General features: G+C 32.9%; 2 protein-coding genes across 2 annotated transcripts; one reads left to right on the forward strand and one right to left on the reverse strand.

Moving 5' to 3' along the window:
• Nucleotides 1-2,632: 2,632 nt before the first annotated feature.
• LOC139514690 (DNA-directed RNA polymerases I and III subunit RPAC1-like) lies at nt 2,633-18,567 on the reverse strand. The gene is made up of 11 exons (XM_071304195.1): nt 18,408-18,567; nt 17,329-17,400; nt 15,849-15,956; nt 15,154-15,286; nt 14,499-14,615; nt 11,089-11,138; nt 9,762-9,827; nt 8,648-8,714; nt 7,181-7,303; nt 4,891-5,007; nt 2,633-2,777 (listed from the first exon to the last, which is right to left on the reverse strand). Exons 1-11 carry the CDS (start codon nt 18,468-18,470, stop codon nt 2,653-2,655), a joined length of 1,041 nt encoding a protein of 346 aa, XP_071160296.1. The 5' UTR covers nt 18,471-18,567; the 3' UTR covers nt 2,633-2,652.
• LOC139514692 (AP-2 complex subunit sigma) lies at nt 18,544-23,389 on the forward strand. Its single transcript, XM_071304198.1, has 4 exons — nt 18,544-18,653; nt 20,489-20,638; nt 21,135-21,308; nt 22,080-23,389. The coding sequence occupies exons 1-4, from the start codon at nt 18,651-18,653 to the stop codon at nt 22,179-22,181; spliced, it is 429 nt and encodes a 142-aa protein (XP_071160299.1). The 5' UTR covers nt 18,544-18,650; the 3' UTR covers nt 22,182-23,389.
• The last annotated feature ends 1,794 nt before the right edge of the window (nt 23,390-25,183 follow it).

Here is a 25,183-nt window from a genome sequence, read left to right on the forward strand (position 1 = left end):
TAACAGACAATAAAGATAATGATACTGATAATGTTCATATATTCGAAAATTCACGAAAACTAGTTTTGCAAGAAGAAGAACGAGATACCGCTCAACAAGAAGAACACCTATTGGATTCCAGTTGTTGTGGATCGCGTGTTTCGCATATATTACTTCTACCAAATATGAAGAAACGTGGAAGGCCAAAAGGTTTGACCCAAACTGTCATCGGTCTTCCAAAAAAGCATACCGGAACAAGCAATTGTGTACCATTTCATAAGAAAAGTTCTTAAGAAATTTATTAGACTGGTTTGTTGGAAGCGATTTGGCAAAAAATGCTGTTAATAACAACATTTTAATAACCAAGGAAGAAGTTGAAGCAAGACCTGAACTTTTAACTGCCTCTTGTTTGGACTTAATTGTAAACATTGATTTAATCAAAATGTATTGTCAAAAAGATGCATGGGAAGCTATTAAGAGCGTATATAAAGAGAAGAAAAAGAACCCTATCTACATATGCAACATATGCACACAAATTATCTTGTGCTAGATTAAAACAACTTCCAAAGGCAAAGAATTGGTTTTGTAACAATTGCAAATGTTAAATGAATTGTGTCCTTTTGAAATTAGTAGAAAACAACTTTTAATATTGTCTTTTTTATGATGTACGTAGTTTTACACAACACTATTTTTTTATTGCATGGCAGGCTATTTAAACTAAAGATTTTACACAGATTTGGACATCAACTCTTCTATAAATATTTTAGAAAAAAATATATTTAGTAATGTATATATGCAAATGTGTTTTCATGCTTTTTTAAAATGAATATTATAAAGTTATAAATTATCTATTAATGAACATCTTCAATATTTTATTTTGATTGTACTGTATTTTCAATGCCTGTTGATATTGTGATAAAATTATTTTAAATTATTAAGCTTTTTTATTCTCTACGAATCACATCAATGAACAGTTTCATTCAGTGCCGGCTAAATAGCATATTTGCTATTCAGCCTGTGCCGGTCAAATAGCCACTGCCTAATTATAAAGCACTTGTGTGAAATCCGAGGTTTATAAACAAGAAGGTGGTGCTGTATCATATAAAACGTCTACCTTCAGAAAGAAGTCACATGATTTTAAATACCAATATTTTTTGTACAATCATCTTCTCCACTTACGGAAAATTCAAATGGCTTTTTAACTGTCTGTAATTATTAAAATTATAAAAAGACCCAGCCTTGTTCTCCAATTTCGGGTTACTTCGTACATATATATGACAAAAAATTGTCTGTTCATATTTTTCCGTGAACACGAAAATGAACGAAGAGTGTCAGTGATTTAATCGTTCAATGGGGAGAATCAACTTCCATGCCAGATATTAAACCAATTAACGAGTTATCGAAAAGATAGGCGGTAATGCAGATTAATCCTTTGAAGTGACGACGTTGTTATTCCTTTTAAATATTACTTCCATGATGTAAACTATCGTCACCATAAACATAAATCTGAAAATACTTATTTTCAACAATCACAATTTTATGTTCAGTAAACCTTGTAATTCGAGTAAAGACCATTATTTGGTATAACTAGTCATCATTGAGTTTGGAACCATCTTTGTGGCCCCTGTGGAAATAACGTGTGGTAAAAAATGGGTATCTTTACCATAGGACATGGGGTTATTAACTGACATCAAAGTTTTTTACCTAGGAAGTTGTACATAAATTATGACACACCCTCTGGTCATGTCAAGTATAAACTTTGAAATCATAATGGTTCTCAAGATATAGAGCAGACATGGTCTATACCATAGGACATGGGGTTTTCAACTTAAACCCAAGTTTTTGACCTAGATCTTTGACCTAGAAAGTTGTACATACATTATGACACACCCTCTGGTATTGGTTAATATACATGTCTAGTATCCACCTTGAAATCATAACTGTTCTCTAGATATAAAGAGAACACAATTTGTTATGGACGGATGGCTAGACTGACTAATCACTATCAGGCATCCCTCATTCGACAGGGCCCTTTTTTTATTTTTATTTTCACACTTTAATGAATATGTGTACCAAGTTTCAAGTTTATGTGACCACACTGTATGTTAAAAAAAACTTAGTCAAAGACATTTACCAGATATAGGATGGACATACAGAGTTACGAACAGACTAGAAAACATAATGCCCTTCTAAAACTGTGAGACGGGCAAAGAAAATGAGCTACAATGATGTTTAAAAAATCACTCAATACAAATGAGACTGCAAATAGTATCAAGAAGAAAACAAGAATGTGTCCATAGTATGCCCCACATGTTTTCTATGTTCAGTGGAATTGGGGTCAAAACTCTAATTTGGTATTAAAACTGGAAAGATTATATCATAGGGAACATGTTTAATAAATTTCAAATTGATTGGACTTCAGCTTCATCAAAAACTACTTTGACCAAAAAATTAAAAGGATGAAGAACTAAAGCTCAATCCAAGAGTAGAGACAACTGGACTATAAAAGAGATGACCTTAGAATTGACACTTAAAAAACACAAATATTGCTACAGATGGAAAAAGAAATCATACTATAACTGTAGACAGATCTACTGATGGATAGTGGTCTAAGTGTCCTTTACATTATGGACACTCAAATAATGGTGGACAATTGTGCACTGTGATAACGATTTATTTAGGTTTATCTGTATTCTCTTTCAGTTCAGTTAGAAATGTTCTACATTTTTTCATCAGGACTTGTACAGCTTCACATACCAGTACATCTGGTGTAAGAACACCTGTAGACTCCACAGAAACTGAAATAATACGTAACAATTTTAGTTTAATATTAAAAGTGGCATTTTATTATCTTTTATTTTGTTTTTCAAACTGTCACTTCTACAGTTTCTCAAAGGAGTTAAATAATATACTGTGGATTCATTATTATTCGTTATATACCAATTTTTGTAGATTTCGTTGGTACAGGTGAACCAGGATTTCAAATGTTCAACAAATTACAAATTTTCTATAGGCTTTGTACACAGAATTTGGCAAAACCACAAAATCAAAAATCCATGAAAATGCAAGTTTTCCTAAATCCACGAAAATTGATACCCATGAAAAATACCTGAATCCAGAGTACTATATGTTGTGTTTACAATATTTATTATTTGATATGTACACATACATTCATTGACTGACAGTCAGAAAGATATGGTCTTTTATAATGGAAGATGGGCCTCGGTGGCCACTCTGCATAATTAGTCCAACTACTGTACCAGTGTGAGAGTCATGGTGTAGTGGTTAGTGCATCAGACTTCTAACACAAAGGAACCTGGTTCGATTCCTGTTTCGGGATGAAAATTTCAGGGACCGAATTTTAGGCTCTCCCTTGACTCCATTTGCTAGGACACGATGATTGTCCATCGGAAGGGGATGATAAATGGCTGACACGTGTTAAGAGAGAGCCATATCTCTTGCACGTTAAAGACACCCTTGTAGATTTTCGAAAAAGAGCAGGCTTATGCCGCTACAAGGTAGCACTCACACCCGCAAAATGGAAAGGGATTAATATAAGTTGCAAAACTTGTTTCCCAATCCACTATAAATAAATATGTTTAAACTACTGTACCAGTACCCTTTCAACACTGAAATGTAACTTTCAATCCTACATGTGGTTGGTGAGCTTAACTCCAACCTCGTTTGACTAGGATTGTCAATATTCCTACAGAAAGTCTGTGGTTCTAATAAAAGTTTTTAATATATACACCCTATTCAAAATAATAAAAGGGGTTAGTTACCCTGTGACACTACTGTAATACCAAGATCATCAGTAAAAATGAAAAATAAATCTAGTACAAACCAAAAACATACTTCCCCCACTAGTAATAAAATTGAGAAAGGAAATGGGGAATGTGTCAAAGCGATAACAATGTCCTAAAGTCAATGAGAAATAAATGAGGAATGTGTCCATGGCACACAAATGATGCCCTGACTTGCATATAACTTTATAAGGGACATAGAACCATAGAAGTGATGCCACCCAAATATGTTCTTTATCAGAGTTTTGTGGTAATTAGCATTGTGAATAAGTTTCATAACATTTGGTTGAAGCAAACTCTAGTTAGAGAACGCAAGCGAAAAATTCAGCCATTTTTCATTTGTAAAGGAGCATAACTCTAGAACTTTTAAAGTGATGTCCCCAAAGTTCAAACTTGATCTGTATTTTGTGGCACCAAGCATTGTGTATTAGTTTCATAACATTTATTTGAGGCTAACTAAAAATGCAACAATCTTTGCATTTGTAAAGGAGCATTAGCTGCATAACTCAATAGCAGTAAAAGTGGTGCCACTAAAATTCAAACTTGATCTGTGTTTTGTTGTAATAAGCATTGTACATAAGTTTCATAACATTTAGTGGAGGCAAACTTAAGTTAGAGAACAGAAACCTATTTTGGGACATAAGTACGGACAAGGGTAAAACTTGATGCCCCCTCCACTATGGCGTAGGCATAATTAATTACGATCCAAAATCCTCTTAGTACAAATCTAGATATATCAATTTTTTCAAGAAGATTTTTAAATTCAAACTAGGAAGAATCTTGTAACAGATGAATAAATTTGTCACCAATAATTTATTCAGGATATCATGTCTTTACTTAGATATTTATTTTCATTTTAATGTTAACACTTTGTATGGCTTATATCTTTTGGCAGCCATTTTTTTTTATTAATTAGTGGCAGATGTATAATATTTCACACCAGGGATCATTTTTTTAATTTGTTTTTTTTGGTTAATTTTCCACCTATTTTCACAAAAATAAAATGCACAATGTGGTAGGGGTCACCAAAACAGATCAGATCATAGTCATCCCAGCCAGATTTATACAGAAGAAACTATACTACTGGAGGTCTGAATGATTTACTTACATATAAAGTGATCCCTTATTCTTTCTAACTTGACTGTATCTTTCAGATCTTCATGACGGAAGACTTCACGGCTACAGGTATCTTTTCTGGAATTTGCTACTCGAGCCTTCTTCCTTCCTAAAACAATACAATCTATCTTAATAACTAGTTAATTTTAGGTGTTTTTTAATATAATGATAAATTGCCAATATTTGGGCGGGGGCTTTGTCTTGTGGCATGATTTGTAAGATTTGTAAGATAAAGCTTAAGTTATGTATAATTATCATTCTGCTAAAACAGCATGATCTTTAGTTGTAATTCTGCACATTAAGCTCTATTCTCTTATGCAAACATGGTTTAAACGGATAGTAGCTACGATTTTCATTAAAATTACTTGTTTAATCTATATGCAGGATTTTGTACGAAAAGTTTAATAAGTATGATTAAAACAACTACTGGTTACTTTCCATTTATCATTTAGAAGCTTTTTAACGTTTAACACCTAAATTTATTTCTTGTCTATAGATAATAATTCGATGTTAAGCCCAACCCTTATTCATATGACCTATGTTGATCTGAACTTTTCAGTTCCCAATGTCCATCGCACATTGTGCCTCGAAGGGAAACTTGTCGAACAGGGGAATGTTATCGCGGAAATGGTATGTGAATTTACAGTTTCTGCGAGAAAATAAACAAAAAAGAGGTGCAGACAAATCATTGTAGATTTTAAAAAAAAACAGCGATGAGATCAGAAATTAAAATCATTCAAAACACCTGCGACGCAAAGCTAAGTCAAACAGAAGTAGCCGACGGTTTGCGTAACTTGTTTACATTACTTAAATATTCCAGATCACATGAAAATAAATCGCAACGTGTTCATTATTGTCAAAAATATGTTTATAAATTTACAGGCAGGAATCTCCCACCTTAAAAGAAATTAGAAATCAACTTCCTACAATTTAGTATTATTCCTCACGTGTATCCTTCATGGAGGCCCCTATTCAACACACAAACACGTGTATACGTTATCGGCATGGTTTGGTCATACAAATGTAATAACAAGTGTATAATATCGCCATTGGTGAAGAATCTTCGGTTGGAATAATATGCCGGTTTTTGTGATATTTTTTATTTACATAATTTGATAAATGGCGTCAAATATGTACGTTTAATATAAAGTAATTATCAAATACGTAAGAAAACAAAAAGCACATGTTCATATCTATTTATATCTTGGTTAGCTCACTCGCTGTGTCGGCAAAGTTCGGGAAGTAAACCTGATGCATAATTAATGAGATGAATAGGCAGCAACACAATATGAATTATCAATTATTAGCACTTCTGTAGTTTATGAAAACATTCTAGCGATCTTATTGCTTATTTTTAGTACATATCTTTGATTTTTGCAGCTTTAAAACTTGTTCATAATTTTGTCAAAATCGTAGCTACTACATGTATCCCTTTAATAATTACACAACTTCTTGTTTATCAAAACATCAAATCATATCTTCAATGAACCCTTAATAGTCAAGATAGTTCTGACCTTTGACCTATTGGCATCAAAATCAATCTTGACTAACCTTGCCTGGTGGCACATTTTTAAAACAGATTTGGGAAAGATATTGTTCTTGACTCAACAGAATTTGTCTGGGAACCAAAGAATTAACTTTTGGACACACACAGAAAGCATAAATAATATTATAAACTAGCATTTGGCAATGTTGGCAAGTATACTTATTTAGTAAAATAAATATCATTTTAGTTTAATAGTCTATCAATACATGCTTGTTCTTTTATTATTTATTAATGGCTTTGAACTAGCTGTCAGTAACTGTGAGAACTCTCAGATCAGTACTTTTAGGTGTTGAGTTTTTTAAATGATTTTTTTAGTTTGTTCTTATGTTGTACTGTTACACCACTGTCCCAGGTTAGAAGGAGGGTTTGGATCCAGCTAACATGTTTAACCCTGCCACATTATGTATGTATGTTTCTGTCCCAAGTCAGGACCCTGTAATTCAGTGGTTGTCGTTTATTGATGTGTTACATATTTGTTTTTCGTTCATTTTTGTACAAAAATTAGGTCGTTAGTTTTCTTGTTTGAATTGTTTTACATTTGTCATTTGGGGGCCTTTTATAGCTGACTATTTGGTATGGGCTTTGCTCATTGCTTAAGGCCTGTGTGACCTATAGTTGTTAATTTCTGTGTCATTTGGTCTCTTGTGGAGAGTTGTCTCATTGGCCATCTATCATACCACATCTTCTTTAGTATATCCCTCTTAATATGAACTGCTCATAACTTATTTTTTCATACCTCCCTTAACTCTGTCTATTTCAATGACACCAGGAGAGAAACATTTCTGTAGTTTTTCGGCTAGAGAGCCCTCTACCGTTTGAAGTAATGTTATTTCTGGTAGGAGTCTATATGATGCTGTTGCTGAAAAAAAAACACCAGATAAATATAGAATAAAGGACTTTTTGTTTTTGATACTGACTTTATCACAGTAAAATATCAGGTGAGCCCGAAGGCTATGTATTGGTATTGTATGTATAAAAACTCGGATTGGAACACCATGGACGATGTTTTAGTTGTACTTCATATATCAATTATAGATAACGCATTTTTTTTTAAGTCTGTCGACTTTTTCATGCATTTTCTGTTCACATTTTCACAACAAAAAAGGCTAAACTAACTTTGTGAAAGTTATAATCAATGTCAAGTGTTTCATTCGCCAAAAATCTCGTGCGTTTCTGCGATAAAAATCATGCGCAATTTTGTGAATGAAAGGGGAAAGTAGATCCTTACGCGTTGCATTCGCGCATGTCATTTGCGTACTAACCCAATAATTTTTATAACACGGCCAGTCCACTGATACTGACATTATCAGCGAGTACACATCAAAGGAAAAATGTACAAATTACCGATAAATTAATTTTATTGTACTGATATCAAAAGTCAGCAATTGTGTTATTGTAAGACTTTTTATCTTTCTCCAATTTTCTAGTATTTGCTCAAGATAATTTTAAAACTACTCCTTAAGAAAGGAACATTCATGCTATGTTTGATTTAATTCAATTCAGTGGTTCTCTAGAAGCAGACGTTTGTATGCATTTCCTCTAGGGTCCTATGTTAAACTAAGTCCCCCTGCTGACGGCCATCTTGGATGTTGGATCAGCTACAATGTAACAACACTTGGTCAGCATCTCATAAGGAACATTCATGCTATGTTTGATTTCATTCTGCTCAGTGGTTCTCTAAAAGAAAACATTTGTATGTATTTCCCATAGGGTCCTATGTTAAATTAAGTCCCCTGCTGGCAGCCATCTTGGAAGATGGATCGCCTACAAAGTATCGACACTTGGTCAGCACCTCATGAGGAAAATTCATGCCATGTTTGGTTTTATTCCATTCAGTGGTTCTCTAGAAGAAGTTCAAAATGTAAAAAGTTAACGACGACGGACGACAGACGACGGACGACAGACGCCAAGTGATGAGAAAAGCTCACTGGGCCCTTAGGGCCAGGTGAGCTAAAAAATTACACTGAAAACAAGAAAAGAAAAAACAAGATTAATTGATATAAAGTCATAAGCCTTCGTCATTGACGTTGCTTTGGAATATCTTTATTACTCATTAGCTGTTCCAAATCTTATATTTACCTCTCATGATTTTTGCAGCAGTGAATATTATGACTGTGTAAAGAAGACTCTGTGCTTTTAGCCGATGAGAAAAGAGACATTTAAAGTCATCTGATAAAATGTATTCTTTCTAAAACTAACTTACCAACTGGTGAGAACTTTGCATGATCTTTGCCTATACCTTTGACACAATGCATTCTGATGTCTAACTCCTAAAGTGAAAGAATAAAAATTACTAGTTGGCATTAAGAACCTTAACGAAATTTAAAGGAGTTGGTCATGTTTGCTCAAAGTTTTCGATCAGATAATCAGAAAGTCTTTGATGTGATACAAACCTAACAGTCCCTAACAGGTTTTTTTCAGAAAGGCTGAAATCATTTTATTAGAAAAGCTAAAAGTTTTCAGTCATGTAAACTGAAGTCTCAATTCAATACCCAAAAGTAGCCTGAAAGTCTTTGGTTAGGTAAATCAAAAGTCTAGGATCAGGTAGGCTGAAAATCTCTGTTTAGTTTAGCTTAGTTGAGATCTCACAAACATTTTTAACCCTGCAGCAGTTTTGTGCCTGTCCCTGGAGCATCTGGCCTTGGTAAGTCTGTTTTTTTTTTTAAATTTTGGTGCATTTATATGTTTCAGAGTTTAGTGGGACATTCATTTTTGTTGAGTTAGTACCCATTCTTGTTTAGGGGCTAGCTGAAGCCGGCCTCCCAGGATTTCCTTGCTGTGTTTGCCTGCTCTTTGGTCGGGTTGTTGTCTCTTTCACACATTACCAGTTTCCATTCTCAATTGTATTTGAATAGACAAATAGGCTTTAAGACTTTGGTAAGTAAGCCAGAAGTCTTTGGTAAGGTTAGCTGTACATTTTGCCAATAAAATAAAATAAACTGTCTTTCGATTATTTTTGTCATCAGGTTCCTATCTCATTGACCTATAGGATCTACATCTTCTTTCACTCATATTGAATTGTAAGAAAACTTCAAGGCCACTGTTTTTTAAAATAGAAACTTTTGGAAAAATTGTTTTTCTGGATGGTAACAAAGTTTTTCTTTGATAGTTTCAAATAAAACTTGGCTATGAAAAAGAGGATATTTGTGGGTTGTGGTTGTGAATTTTTTTATTTCTGTACTTCATTGCAGATATATATATATCCATGTTTCACTTCTACGTTTAGTTCAGAAAATTCAATAAATTTGAAACTCATTTGATTTTAGAGGAAGTTGGTTCCAAAATCTATGCTTCATAGCTATAGGTATAATGCTTACCTGCCCTGGTCTTAACTTTGCTATTAAAATGTCATCATGGACTGGCCTGATTTCTCCTTCTTTGAACTAAAACAAAGAATGAATGCATTGATATCTATATATTACAAATAGTTGCATTTCTCTACAAGCATATATACATGATATTAGCACAATCATAATAAGTAAAATAACTGTGTTTTCCAATGAATTTGGTAGTACCATTAATATGTTAAGATAGACACAGTAGTCAGTTGATTCAAGTTTTATTTGGTTTAGCTAAGAAGTTGCTGTCAGAAGCTGCTACACTATTACCTGATGAATCCTTACAGCAATGTTTTAAAACTAAGCAAGAAAATAGTCCTGTTGCCTCAATTTTTATTTTCATTTTTAGAGAAGATTTTCCCCCCTTTTCTGTCACCCAAAATGGTTTTCAATGTACCAATCAATTTTGTACAACCGGCATCTTGAAAATATTCTCTGACCCATACATTTTATTTTATTTGTAAAAAAAGCATGATAAAAATGTAGCTTAAGCTAATTATTAAAAAATTCCTAATTATGATAGATAGAACACTGTGAATGAGGGCTATTCCAGAAAAAAATGTATGGGTGGGGGTTGGGTTGGAAGGCAGTTTTTGTCAGCACCTGCCACCCAGACAATTGTAATTGAGAATTATAGTGCATTATAGTGTGAAAAGTTGCTCCGATACCCATCACCCATGTATTATTAATACAATGTGCCTTCCAACACCCCCCCCCCCATACATTTTTTTCTGGAATAGCCCAGAATACAATTATTTTTTCAACTCAGCTATTCAAGGGGAGATAACTCAATTTTTTAAATAATTTATCAAAAAGATGTTTAAATCATGTTTTTTTATTCAAAAATATAATACTTTCAATATTAAATATAATAAACCAGAGTATACTCATTCTTAAAATACAACATGTGGCCAAATACACAACTTCCAACTGAGTAACTTTTTACCAAGATAAGTTTACTTGAAGTACTGTGCTGAATTTTTACAAGCACTTAAAATCTTATACTTAAGGTGGTTCGTGGGTCTAAATCATTTATATAGGATTTCTCTATATTTTTCTATAAATGAACTTTATCTTATAGTTAATAGAAAAATAAAATAAGAAAATGGGGTCACCGTTCATTTGCCCATGCTTCTTTCGAAGGCAGATTGTGAGCGCAAATGAACGGTGACCCCACTTTTTTATTGTATTTTTCTATTAACTATAAGATAAAGTTCATTTATAGAAAAATATAGAGAAATCCTATATAAATGATTTAGACCCGCGAACCCCCTTAAAGAGGATTTTAAGTAATGAAAAAACTTACAATTTCAGCTTGATTTCCTATTGGAACCCACTTCAGATGTTTTGTTGTCACTGGAATATCATAAACAGCAATTATAAGATTTTTGGAAAATAACCAGTCATAATACAATAATTTATGTACATGTAGCTAGTGGATATAATATTTCTCATTCTATAAAAATTCTATTGTTGAGAAACGGAATTTCTTCACTTGCAACTAATCTATAAATTTTACGATCTGAGGCTTAATATAAAAAAAAAAAAAACAACATTATTGGACTCCGGATATGTTTTCTCCGTGAATTATATAGTGGGAATAACATTTTTCTCTATTGTTATGAGGATAATAGTTTGGTAAATTTCAACATTCTCTCCAAACAGTCTGTACGAAATATTGTTTTTGTAAATATTAATAACCTTTTCAGACATGGTTTAATTTTCAGGCAATCACATTGGTAAATTCAGAGAGTTGCAGGGAAATAAAGATCTTAAAGATATTTAAATATCAAGACAATGAGTGCTGTAAACTTTTAAACTACCTACGAATAGGAAATGTCTGTATGTAGAAATGGTTTACTAGTATAAATCTGCAGAACAAATATAAAATAATTCCCTTTCATAGAAATTTAGGATAATTTGACAAAAGTCTTCTACCAAAGGTTTTTCAAACGAACAGACCAACAGACTACAGCTGTTACTAGACCTGCTTTTGCACTTTCAATTTGTAAGTTATAATCAAAGAGCTGAAAGCTCTGAAGAAAAATGACGCCACTGTCTCTAATATTGGGATAGTTTTTATGCAAGTCTTGATTTTCACATACCGTAATTAGTTTAACAATGCAACATGTATCGTAAGCATATAATTGATATTCGTATATGTGTGTGTGTGTGAAGTGAAGGTGACAACTGGCTGGTTTTTTAAGACAAATGAATAGGTCAAGACTAGCTGAATTGTACAAATAAATACCGTAGAAAGGCTTGTATATTTCTCACTGGTACATAGTCTGAATCTGAGTCCGTTCGCTTCCATTCACGTTTGCGCCCACTCATTTTCACCCCTTTCACTTTCACACCCTAAATGTTCGCACCCAATCTTAATTGGTTTTGTGTTTAATAACTATGTAAGCAAGTGTTTTCTTATAAGTATAATTGTTGTCATTGTCTCAAAATAAAGTGAGACAGCAATTTTTTTTTTGTGTTGAATAAATCTTAATTATGTTTTGGATAAGGTATTGCTAAAAATAATAATAATCCTTTCTAAATAAAGTGGTATTTTGTCAACGTTTTATTTTGTGTTGAATAACTCTTAATCATGTTTTGGTTAGTGTATTGCTATAACTTGTTTCATTGACTTGTTTCAAAATGAAGTGAGATTCTGACTATGTTTGTTTCTGCGTGTTGAATAAATTTTATCATGTTTTGGTTATATTAGTGGATTGCTATATTTTGGTTTCTATGTTTTATTGTTTCGTTGTTTCAGATCAATGGGACCAAGCTGTTAAAAACAATTATCTTTTGTGTTTTTTCCTTTAAAATCTTCAATGTTTTACTCATACCAAGCTATAAATACATTCAGTATTTACACCAAAGCAATTTAAAACAACAACCATAAATTTCCAATTATTCAACTAGAATTTGAATTAAAATTGAGCGTGAATGAGTAGAGTGTGAATGTGCGAATGTGTAGGGTGCGAAAATGTATTGGGCACAAACAGACCTGATGCCACACAGTCTGAACCCCCTTCTCCCACAAAATATTAAGTAAATAATCTTTTTGTTACTGCTATCAAAGGTCTAATGAAACTCAGATAGTTTCAAACATTTGTCAAAGAATTCTAGTCAAACTGGCACCTAGTTAAATTGGCACCTGAACGTCGTAGGAAGGCGTCCCAGAAAAATAATAAAATAGCCTTGCCAGTCGTCATAATTATTTGGACTAATACATGAGATATTGTGTATTTTTCTGCATTATTTTAACCAGTTGAGCATTTTACAGGATTGTTGGTTTAATGCTGTTTAAACTTTACTGAAAAACAAACACCTTAAATTTGCTAATTATTTGGCATGAAAGTTTGATTTATTGAAAGGGACTCATAGTTTTCCATTTTATTTTAATAATTGACTTGTTTTTACAATTACACAAATTGTCTAATTGTTAAAACAACAGCTTTGGTAAGGGCTTCGTTGTTTACCTTTATACACTACATATTCACTTTCGTTTCGTGGTTTACCAAAATACACAACAACATATTCACTATGTACTTGGTAACAGTAATTAATTAATTGAATAGAAAATATTATATCAAATATTATTGGATGCCGAATTGACGTCGAATAGGTGCCGATTTGACTAGATGCCAATTTAACCAGGTGCCGACTTGACTTGTACGTTTCAATTCCTCTGCGATCGTTTGCGGTATTTTCTTGAGAAAACCTATTTTCCATCATCAAAGAGAAGAAGAAACTGCTTTAAAATGATTCTGGAACGCTTCATGATTGTTAAAATAAGTTTAATTCACTCAAAAACAATTTTAAAACTTGCGATTAAACAGGAAGTTTCCAAAGCACGTGTAAAAGAAGAAATTAACCGGTGAGAGTGGAAATCCGTATATGACAGATATCCCTATAGTACGACTTTGAAAGTAAAACAGTTCAATCCTTTTGTAAAACAATCTTTAATATACCTATCACATTAATGTTTGAATGGTCTTAAGCTTATTCAAACCATATAAGTCGGTATGAAACACCAAAACGGAATGAACAATAACCGATTACGGTTTGTAGTTTACAAATTCTAAAACTGGTTCCCGTCAAACTACAACACTTTGTTCGAGTGTAGTGGAATACAAGCAAAAACCAGTGTAAACTGGGTCCTGGCTGGTTTAATACTACACAATGATGCATATTGATAACACAAGCAGATTCCAGTTTGTTTGGAAAATAGGAAATACGAAACCAAGCGCGGTAGGCAGAGCAATGTAATGAAGTTCAGGTCGGCAGTTATGGAACAATGACTGCGTCATTTTCCAAAAACCAGTATTGCTTATTTATTTTGAAAAGAAAAATATATGACCATGATGACACTGAAGATGAATTGTTGGAATTTTTATTTCTTTAACTTACTATGTATGTTTTTACTCTTTTAATACATCCTTTCCTGTTTCATTCTGTATTTTCTTTGTTACATCATTAAATGCATGGTATAATTGTGCCAAAAAAATCTAGTTACTTCAAATAAGTGTGGATCAATTGTTATGAGATATCAAGTGACTCAAAGTTTTTGGGGGATTTACCAGAATTTTTAAAGGACATGGATTTCTGATGTGAAAAACCTAAGTATGAATTTGGACTATTTTTCTTGGTTCAATAAACAATTATTTCCAATTCTTGTCCGAACTTTGTGAAATAATTAAAATCCAGAAATCAATATACCTTTGTGGTCTTTATACAGATCATCAGGATCTGTTGTGTCTGCAACCTTCAAACACTTTGTACATTTGACCTTCAACTGAAATTCTAAAGTATCACCAGCGGTTCCCTCTGTATCACCTAAAAAGGTAAATTATTATTTCAGAGATAAATGTAACTAGGTGTTACTGCTAATGTGTTGAGGGCTTTATTTGGCTATAAGTCCTGAATACTTTTATTTACTACCTATTGATTGAAAAACCCCATATCCATATCTGCCGGTCTGATTTTAAGGCACAACCATAAAATCAAACATATCACAATTATAAAGGATGGGAATGTTTTACACCAAGAATCGTCAAATAATAATTTGTTGTTTCTGTACAAAATATATAAACATAAAAAAGACCTTATCTGTGCTAATTTTGATTAATATTTTTTCAGCAAAAGTAAAACAAATTATGTTCTTTTTTATTTCATTCCCATAGCTTCTATTTTAAAAGTGTTAATGCTTTGCTGGTGTCTGTCTTTATTTTATTGTTGAAAATACCAGTATCATTTCATTTCAACTCTGTGTAATTTATGATTTACAAGATGGTTGATCTTAAAAATCTGTGTTGAAAAAAATGAAATCAGTCTTAAAGTACATCTGTATGAAATCCTTAATTCTTATGAATACCTTCCTGTCGATATTCAAACAGTCTTGGATCAGCTTTAATAGGTATCAATCCCAGTCTGTGTGCTAATACTTCATCTTGTATTATAGAGGTATTATTGTAAATAAACACTTTTTCTATGGCCATTGTGGGTACCTTAAATAATAAATAATAGTAGTGTCAATCCATTACAAACATCTTTTAACATGTATCACTTAAAAGATCTGACTAATAGCAAGAATATGAGAAAACACTTGTTTGAATTTTTGTGTGATTTAATATACTTAGTCAACTAGACCACCAGAGCTTGTGTTTATGTTGTTTATTTACTGATTTTAAATAAAGTCAATTTAATTGAAACATGCTTTGTTTGATTAATTCTAAATGCTTTGGCTAAAGAGGCATCACTAGTGAGATTTGGGGTTTAACCTGCTATTTATTACTTACTTCTGAAAGAAGAATCCTTCTAAATGCATTGGCTAAAGAGGCATCACTAGTGAGATTTAGGGTTTAACCTGCTATTTTTTACTTACTTCTGAAAGAAGAATCCTTCTAAATACATTGGCTGTAGAAGCATAACTCCTAACGTGTCTACACAAGTGTGAGTTTGGGTGTAACTTGCTATATTTTACTTACTTCTGAAAGAAGAATCCTTCTAAATGCATTGGCTATAGAAGCATTACTAGTGTGAGTTTGTAACCTGCTATTTTTTACTTACTTCTGAAAGAAGAATCCTTCTAAATGCATTGGCTATAGAAGCATCTACTCCTACCATATCAAATTCAAGTTCATCATGGCTCATCTTTACCATATCAATTCTGAACTTCTAAAAAAGTATAATTGGTTTACAACTATAACCTTGTTCTAACAAACTACAGTAAAACCTGTATAAACCGGCCGGCTACGGGACTATGAAAAAGGGCCGGTTTGGGCAGTGAGCCGGTTTATTCAGGTTTCCGTATCGACCGGAAGTTAATGACTTGTGACGTCCGATAGTTTGCATATAAAAGTTCTCTTTGATAGTTAAGAATATCTGATCAATTAAAATATTTTCACTTCGTTTTCCATTGTTTACATTTGCATCCTAATGCTCGCGTTGTTTGGATTGTGAGACGAGAGTTTCGATTTACTTCCATGATCATTTATTTGAAATGTTGGAATGGCCGATCAAAAAGCCAGAATATTATCAAACGTAATCTCATCACTATTGAAACGTTGTCGTACAGTTTACTATACCCATTGATTGTTGTCATCTGGGTGGTTTTCATTATCAAGGTCATTTGTTTAGGGGTTCACAGCAGGGAACCCAGGGTTTCGACATCACGTTGTAAATTTCTTATGCTGCGATTTAAATTTGTTTATCCAAGTTAACGTTACAAAACGTAAGTTAAATCCGAGATATATTCGGTGTGTCTTGTCGTTTAATTGACACGTTTATAATGTTTTAATAAATAATACAGCTCACTACTGTACGATTGAAAGTTCACTTCACAGTTTAACACCTGACTAATTGATTAATTATCCTGAAAAGTCATATTGTATAAAGTAAACAATTATGTTTTGATTGCATATCGATCAGTGAAATTAATTAGACAAACCGGTTTTGACAGGTAATAATTAATGTAATTAAGAGTATTGGGACTTCATAATTAGACCGGAATTCGGAATACACAGGGTCCGGTTTACAAAGGGTATTTTAACAAAGACTTTGAAGGAAAAAAAATGGGACTTTCATTTTCGGCCGGAATGTACAGGAAGCCGGTTTATTCAGGGTCCGGTTTAATCAGGTTTGACTGTACATGTAAAATGCATTGTTTCATTAGTTTAATGTCTTTGCTTTACTATAATTTACTTCTTTTTTTTTTTAAATACTTTGCAACTTATATTTGTTGCTTGTTTTTAATTTTACGGTGTACTGTTATTCCACTGTCCAAGTTTAGTGGTGGGTTGGCGCCTTAAAACTAGTTCAACTTTAACTGCCACATTGTATGTGCCTGTCCCAAACTGTAATTAAGTGGTTGATGTTTTTTGCTAAATATCATATTTGTATTTCATTATTATTTTGTAAATAAATCAGGCAGTAAGTTGTCTCTTTGGAATTGCATTACATTAGTCATTTTGAGGCTTTTTATAGCTGACTATGAGGTGTGGGTTTCAATTATTGTTGAAGGCCGGACAGTAACCTATACAAATCTTACCTTTTCAAATTTTTTCTGACTCCAAGAGTCATCATAATCTTCATAATTTCCAGGAAAGTCAGAGCTATGTGTCTACAAATATAATTCATGAGTTATGTTTTTATTACATATTTAGAATAAGTATCTTAACATAAATTACACACCCACAACCTATCAGGTCTGTGACTGAATTTATTTTGAGTATTCATATGGTCATTAACTCATTTGATAAAGTCATGCTGATTATAAAGGTGCACACAGTTTTCTCTGCTTTCAAAATCTTTGTTTGAACCTGTCCTGGTTTTCTTACTACAACCAGAGACTACTTGTAGTTATATATTTTTTGGCCGATGATTGAATTTCATAGTGTTATTCCCTGTATAATGACAAAGTTCAGGTGTGATTATGACTTGTGTACAATGTATATAGCGAATTTTAATTCCAAATACACCATTTATTCAACAAATTATGGTCATTTGCATAAATCATCACTGTTTTCTCGTAGTCACGTGATAATCTTTGAAAATGAAAGGCAAATGGAAAAATCGATGGGTCTCTGTGAAAACTGTTAAAATATGGAAAAATAAAAGTTGGCAGGTAGGTGAAACTTACATAAATGAAAAGATAAATGAAAAATGAACAGATTGATGCCTGATTTATTTAATTCCAAGGCCGTCAGTCGGCACCAGAAGCGACGAAGCAGCGCATCTATTTTGGGTGGGCAAATATCCACTTTTTGATATGGGACGAGCTCTGACGTCCCACGGCCCCAGCTTGTCTGACAAAACAGCCGTTGGACCTCAGAGTAATCTCGGACTAGATGAACGTGAATAGTGCAGGGATACAGGCGACCCCTCTATCAGATTATTATATCTGGTAAATGACCTCATAAAGACACGTATAATTGACGAGTTTTATCCAGTGACGGATGAACTCGAAAGTGGTCTATTGTTTCAACATATATTATAAGCTTTAGGAACAGGATCAGGACATGTATCTTTTCCTCTTTTTATACAGAAATTATAAGACTCAAAATTAACCAGAAGCTTACAACCTTTACTATAGTATACTAGTTCCATATAAATGCTGAAAAAACATACATTTTCTACAGCATGCTCCCGTAGAGTAACTTTCCTCCTGACGTCATCTATTAGGTCTGTCATGTCAGACTTGGGTATTTTTTCTAAGCTACATGCATGTTTGTAAACAGCTCCATGTGCTGGTCCTCCTTTATAAAGATCATCTGAACGCTTTGAAGCAACGTAAAACTCCTTGGTGCAAAACGTTCTCCTGACGTTGAATGTGGGAGGTTAATCATTTCCGGTATACGAAATTATTCAGAAATGGTAACACAGCCTCTTTTTATTATATTTTAAGGCATTTATTCATGATTGAACACACATTATTTGGCCGTAACACTTTCTCAGTTGATAATAACTTGCAATAGTGCTAGGTGTATTCGGAGTTGAGATCCACATTTTGATCTGAGTGTTGTTGACACTGTCACTTTTGACAGCAATGCTAAAAAAATTTGAATGTATAACTTACAATACAATTTCTGAGTGGTGGAATTTAATATTTTGTGGGAGTTCTTGGCCTATTGATGCTTTTCCTCTGCTTCTTCTTAAAAAAAACGGGAGTCGTTACTTTCTGCAGAAAGTCTGAAAGAATAAAGTTCTAACTTCTGTTGCCCGGGCTACTTCTGTCTGACAGGCGCACACAGTTTTAACCCTCTTGCTGCCGGGGGGACACATGTGTCCACACCGACTGTGCTGGAGGGACACATATGTCCATGTTTTAACTTATGCTAGCTTCTCATCATTACTGTACCTCTTTCAAAATAAAAGACTGAAACTTAAAAAGTGTAATATGTTTCTACAATGACTCTCAAATGTAACGGTCATTACAGCATGACATCATATATCAAATGACATCATTGTTTGGCATGTCACATTGTCGAGCGGTCATATTTTCTGGCATATGAATGCAACCCTGAAAAACATCTGGCAGCAAAAGGGTTAAGTAAGTTATGTTAGTGCATAAAAGGTAGCACAATACAAAGATTTTTCATCCCCAATCAGACATCTTTAAACTGATGTAATTCCACTCATCTTTCTTTAAATGTTATAAATGAGGTACCAAAAGAAAGAAGAAGGATTATTCTTTCAAATTGTGATAATTTCATTAAGACATATCTTCATAGCATCCTAAAAAAAATTATAGATTCTTGCACAACACAGTTTGACCTCCAAAACTGTGTCTCAGATTTTTCCTATTGTATTTCATTCTCTCATAAATCTTCAATGAAGTTTGCAACATCAATTCATTAGAGACCACTTAGTTCAATTGAGTATAAAATTTGTTCTATTGATGATTTTGGAAATCTGAGACACAGTTTTGGAGGTCAAGCTGTGTTGTACAAGAATCTATAAAATATTTTGGGATGCTATGAAAAACAAAGACGCTAAATTCATTCAAGTGTGGACATCAAAATATAGCGACTAATTACATAATAATTAATTATGTAATAGTTATGTCATAATGAAATTATCACAATTTGAAAGATTGATCTTTCTTCTTTCTTTTGGTACTTCATTTATAAAATATAAAGAAGGATGAAATGAATTACATCAGTTTAAAGTTGTCTGATTGGGAGTGAAAAAATCTTTGTATTGTGCTACCTTAAATTGGTATCTGTCTGTTCACTTACAAACACATTCAGACCCTACATGTGCGCTAATTGAGCCTTGGGTCTGTTACACCAAATTCATGTCGCACATTTACTGGTTGGATAGACCACTTTCAAGTTATGTCCACCACTTGAAAAAATCATCAATTATGCACACCATTTTGACGATTGCTGAAATTTAACATATTAAAAGGACATGTTACATGTACATGTATGTACCTATATATTTTGAAGCTGTATTTTAGAGTTATGTGTATTCTGAATTATTCAAGAGGCAATTTCACAAAGGCACAGGGAATCTATGACATCTGACTTCCACTTCAAAGGTTCATAAGATACTTTTATCTTTACTGGTCTTGTGAAAAATAACACCAGGATGTTGACCAATGTCCAGCAGTCTGCTCAAGTAATTTAATGAAGCTATTATATTAAACTTTTGCTGCTATTTAACTTTATGGTATTAACTGTAAATTTACAATACATTTTTTCTAGATTCGTTTTATCCTGATACAGAACCGGGCTGGCAAAACGCGTCTGGCTAAGTGGTATATGCACTTTGATGATGATGAAAAACAGAAACTAATTGAAGAAGTGCATGCTGTTGTTACTGTCCGTGATGCTAAACACACTAATTTTGTAGAGGTACATTGTATGCTGTGTGATACTAGCACATGTACAATACCCATCATATGAATAAACAAACAATTATTTTTGAAGGGTCTCTTGTACTAAAAGATCAGTGTGATGCAATATAATTCTTGAAAAACAATGGACACAGTAAGTTTCAAGTGGTGTATCTTAAAAATGCTGAAACATCAACTTGAAACTTAGCACTTATTACCAGTTGAAATACATGAAAAACATCACCACAAGTTACTAAATGACACAGAAATTAACAACTATCATGACTATTCAACATTGATTGCCCATACTGGGAAGTCAGCCATAAAAGACCCTGAAATGACAAATGTAAAAAAAATTAAAGAAGAAAACTAAAGGCCAAAATGAATGTACAAAATAATGAATGCTTACCTGTAGTTTATGTTCAAGCAATCCAAAGATTGTTTTTTTTTTGTATTTTAAAGGGTTATTTGTAATAGATATACCTGTGTATAATAATATGTAATTTTTTTTGCAGTTTAGGAATTTTAAGATTGTGTACAGAAGATATGCTGGTTTATATTTCTGTATCTGTGTTGATGTAAACGACAACAATCTTGCATACTTAGAGGCAATACACAATTTTGTAGAAGTGCTTAATGAATATTTCCATAATGTCTGTGAATTAGATCTTGTATTCAACTTTTATAAGGTAAAGTATTTATATTGTGTCTCAACATAAAACCTTTATTTTGTGTTCATAATTATACAAGTTGAATAAAAGGATCTTAATAGATATATGAATGACAGTATTCCTTTTGAAGTTGGTGGTTTTCTCTTGGGTCCCGGCTTCCTCAACCAATAAAGCTTGTCACCATGACTTAGCCAAGTGTGCTGTAAGTGATATTAAAGACCAACAATCAATCTATCAATCTTATAAAATTCATGATGTTGTAACTGACAGAACAAGTCATGCAATTACAGAATTTCCATTAAGAAGTTTTAACTATTTATTTTCTATATTATGTGTCCTCTTTGTTGAGCCTCAACATTTTAAGTAATTGGTTTCTATGGTTTTCATACAATTTATAAGGGTCTGTACAGTGAAATCAGGAAAACAAATGTTCTAATCTATCATATCTTTATAGAAAAAAAAGAAGAAAAAAAAACCAACAACAAAAAGCAAGAAAGGAGAAAAACTTATGAACCATATCAACAAACGACAACCACTGAACAACAGGTTCCTGACTTAGGACAGGTGCAAACAAATGCTGCAGTTTAAATGTTTTAAAATCCCAGTTTGTCAACCATATTGAGGCCCTGTCCTAGGTCATGGTCCTGCAGCTTTGATTTAATAAGATTGTAGCTATCTATAAGATTATTCCTGAATTTTCTGCTGACAGACAAGACATATCTTTGTGTCAACAGTTTATTTAATGGGAAACTTCGATCTTCAGTTATATTTATTTTGTTTTATTTTTAGGTTTACAGTGTAGTGGATGAGATGTTTTTAGCAGGAGAAATTCGAGAGACAAGTCAAACAAAAGTTTTAAAACAACTTCTTATGTTATCATCATTAGAGTAAATACTATGTTATAGGACTTAATAGACCAAAGTGTTGTAGACAGATGTCATTTATTGTGTATGATTTTATTACTATGAACTTTGTTGGTTATTTTTAACAGAAATGTTACAATAATTGGCTATTTAGATAAAGATGTCATAATCCATATGTAAAACAACAAGTAATGTTTCTGAGGACAGTATCTGATTGCAAGGTGATTTTTGCCTAAAAAAAACAGAAAAAAGCTAGAAGTGATTAGAGTGGAAAGTGTAGAACTTTTTTTATTTCGTTGTATTATATAAAAGTTATCATTATATTATCAAAATGTTGTTTTGTTGAGACATGAAAATAATGAGAACGTTAATAGATATTGTTCATATGAATGATACATTCCAAATTCACCTAGTTATTGTTAATGTAAATACATGATATTATTGCATCCTCCAGCATGTTTTCGTGTTTCATGGTTACTGGAGAACTACATATATATATATATATATACAACTCGTCTAAACATCAACCCAACAATGTTAGATCGGTTAATTTGCTTTTGCAAATTTTTTTATCATCCCTCGCCGGGATTTGAACCCATGCTACTGAGATATCGTGTAGAGTTGTCACTGACTCAGACGTACTTATATATATATACCTATCAGAAAGGGAAGGAAATTTAGATATACAAAATCTAATTGCAGCTAAGAAAAATTATTATAATAGCATTTTGGTAAGACCCTAATGAAACTGAAGAGGCCTCTGGATCAGTTGCATAGATGAGGAGGTGTAGGAAGGGTCCTGATCCCAAAATCCTGGGCTTCAAAAACATGAAATCCAGAGGTCCCGAATTTAAATAAATTTTAATCCTGTCATCCCAAAATTTCGAAAAAAGTATTCCTCTGATTCCTAAAGAGTCAATCCCGGAATAAGTTTAAAAACACCTGACCCCAGAGTCCCAATAATGGTCCTATCCCCCCTCATAAATCTCTATATACAGGAAACACTATCAATGTTAAATACTCATTTATTCTTTATTTTAATGAGTATTGATATATCAAATATAAATTAGAGGTACAAAACTGTTCTTATATTTATGATAACAAAGGTGAAATACCATTTTTTTGTTACTGGTATTTGCTGCAATGGTTTATTGTCATAACGGCAGCATTATAAATAATACCATATAATTGGCAATGTGCAATGTACATTCTGGAAATAAAGTATGTATACATATATATATCGTTTGTTTTATGCATTTATTTGATATTGTTAACATATTCTGATCAGGTTGATTTAGGACATATCCACTGTTACAGTCTAAAAATGAGATTGGCTTCATTGTGTTATAAGTCCCCTACCAACAATACGAAAAGGACTTTAGGTTTGCACTCGGTCCGTCTGTCTGTCAGTCTTGGTCAGTCAAATTAGTTTTCCACATTTTTAGCTCACCTGGCCCAAATGGCCAGGTGAGCTTTTCTATTCACTTGGTGTCCGTCGTCGTTAACTTTTTTTTTTTTTAACAAACATCTTCTCCTCTGAAACTACTGGGCCAAATTTAACCAAACTTAGTCACAATCATCACTAGGGTATCTTGTTTAAAAAATGTGTCTGGTGACCCTGCCACCCACCAAAAATGGCCGCCATGGCTAGAAATAGAACATAGGGGTAAAATGTTGAATCGGACAACAGGTTGTTGGGTTGCTGCCCCTGAATTGGTAATTTTAAAGAAATTTTGTTGTTTTTATTGGTTATTATCTTGAATACTATTATAGATAAACTGTAATCAGCAATATTGTTCAGCAAAGTAAGATCTACAAATAAGTCAATCGACCAAAGTGGTTATTTGACCTCTGAAGGAGTTATTGCCCTTTATAGTAATGTTTTACCAATTTTTCGTAAATTTTAGTTATCTTTTACAAAAATCTTCTTCTCTGAAACTACTGGGTCAAATTTAACCAAACTTTGCCACAATCATTATTAGGATATCTAGTTTAAAAAATATGTTAGATGACCCAGCAAACCAATCAAGATGGCTGCCATGGCTTAAAATAGAACACAGGGGTAAAATGTAGATTTTGGCTTATAACTCTGAAACCAAAGCATTTAGAGCAAATCTGACAAGTGGTTGAATTGTTTGTCAAGTCAAAAGTTATCTGCCCTGAAAATTTCAGATGAATTGGCGTCTGGTTGTTGGGTTGCTTTGTTGTTTTTGGTTATCTGAATACTATTATAGATAGAGATAAACTGTAAACAACAATAATTATCAGCAAAGTTAGATCTACAAATAAGTCAAATGACCAAAATCATTTGAGCTCTTAAGGAGTTATTGCCCTTTATAGTAATTTTTTACCAATTTTTCCTAAATTTTTGTAGTCTTTTACAAATCTTCTCCTCTGAAACTACAGGGCCAAATTTTACCAAACTTGGCTACAATCATCATAGGGCCATCTACTTAAAAAAATGTGTGCGGTGACCCAGCCAGCCAACCAAGATGGCCGCCATGGCTAAAAATAGAACATAGGGGTAAAATGTAGATTTTGGCTTATAACTCTGAAACCAAAGCATTTAGAGCAAATCTGACTAGGTGTTAACTTTTTTTTCAAGTCAATATCTATCTGCACTGAATTTTTCAGATGAATTGAACAACCGGTTGTTGGGTTGCTGCCCCCCATTTGGTAATTTTTAAATAAATCTTGCCATTTTTGGTTATTATCTTGAATACTATTATAGATAGAGATAAACTGTAAACAGCAATAATGTTCAGCAAAATAAGATCTACAAATAAGTCGACATGATAAAAATGGTCAGTTCACCCCTTATTGCCCTTTATAGTCAATTTTTAAAATATTCATTAGTTTGGTAAATTTTTGTAAATTTTTACAAAATAATTTCCTCTGTTACTAACGGGCAAAGTTCATTATAGATAGAGATAATTGTAAGTAGCAAGAACGTTCAGTAAAGTAAGAACTTCAAACACATCACCATCATCAAAACACAATTTTGTCATGAATCCATCTGTGTCCTTTGTT

This window comes from Mytilus edulis, chromosome 3 (assembly GCF_963676685.1).
Source record: "Mytilus edulis chromosome 3, xbMytEdul2.2, whole genome shotgun sequence".
In the NCBI taxonomy this organism is placed as follows: domain Eukaryota; kingdom Metazoa; phylum Mollusca; class Bivalvia; order Mytilida; family Mytilidae; genus Mytilus; species Mytilus edulis.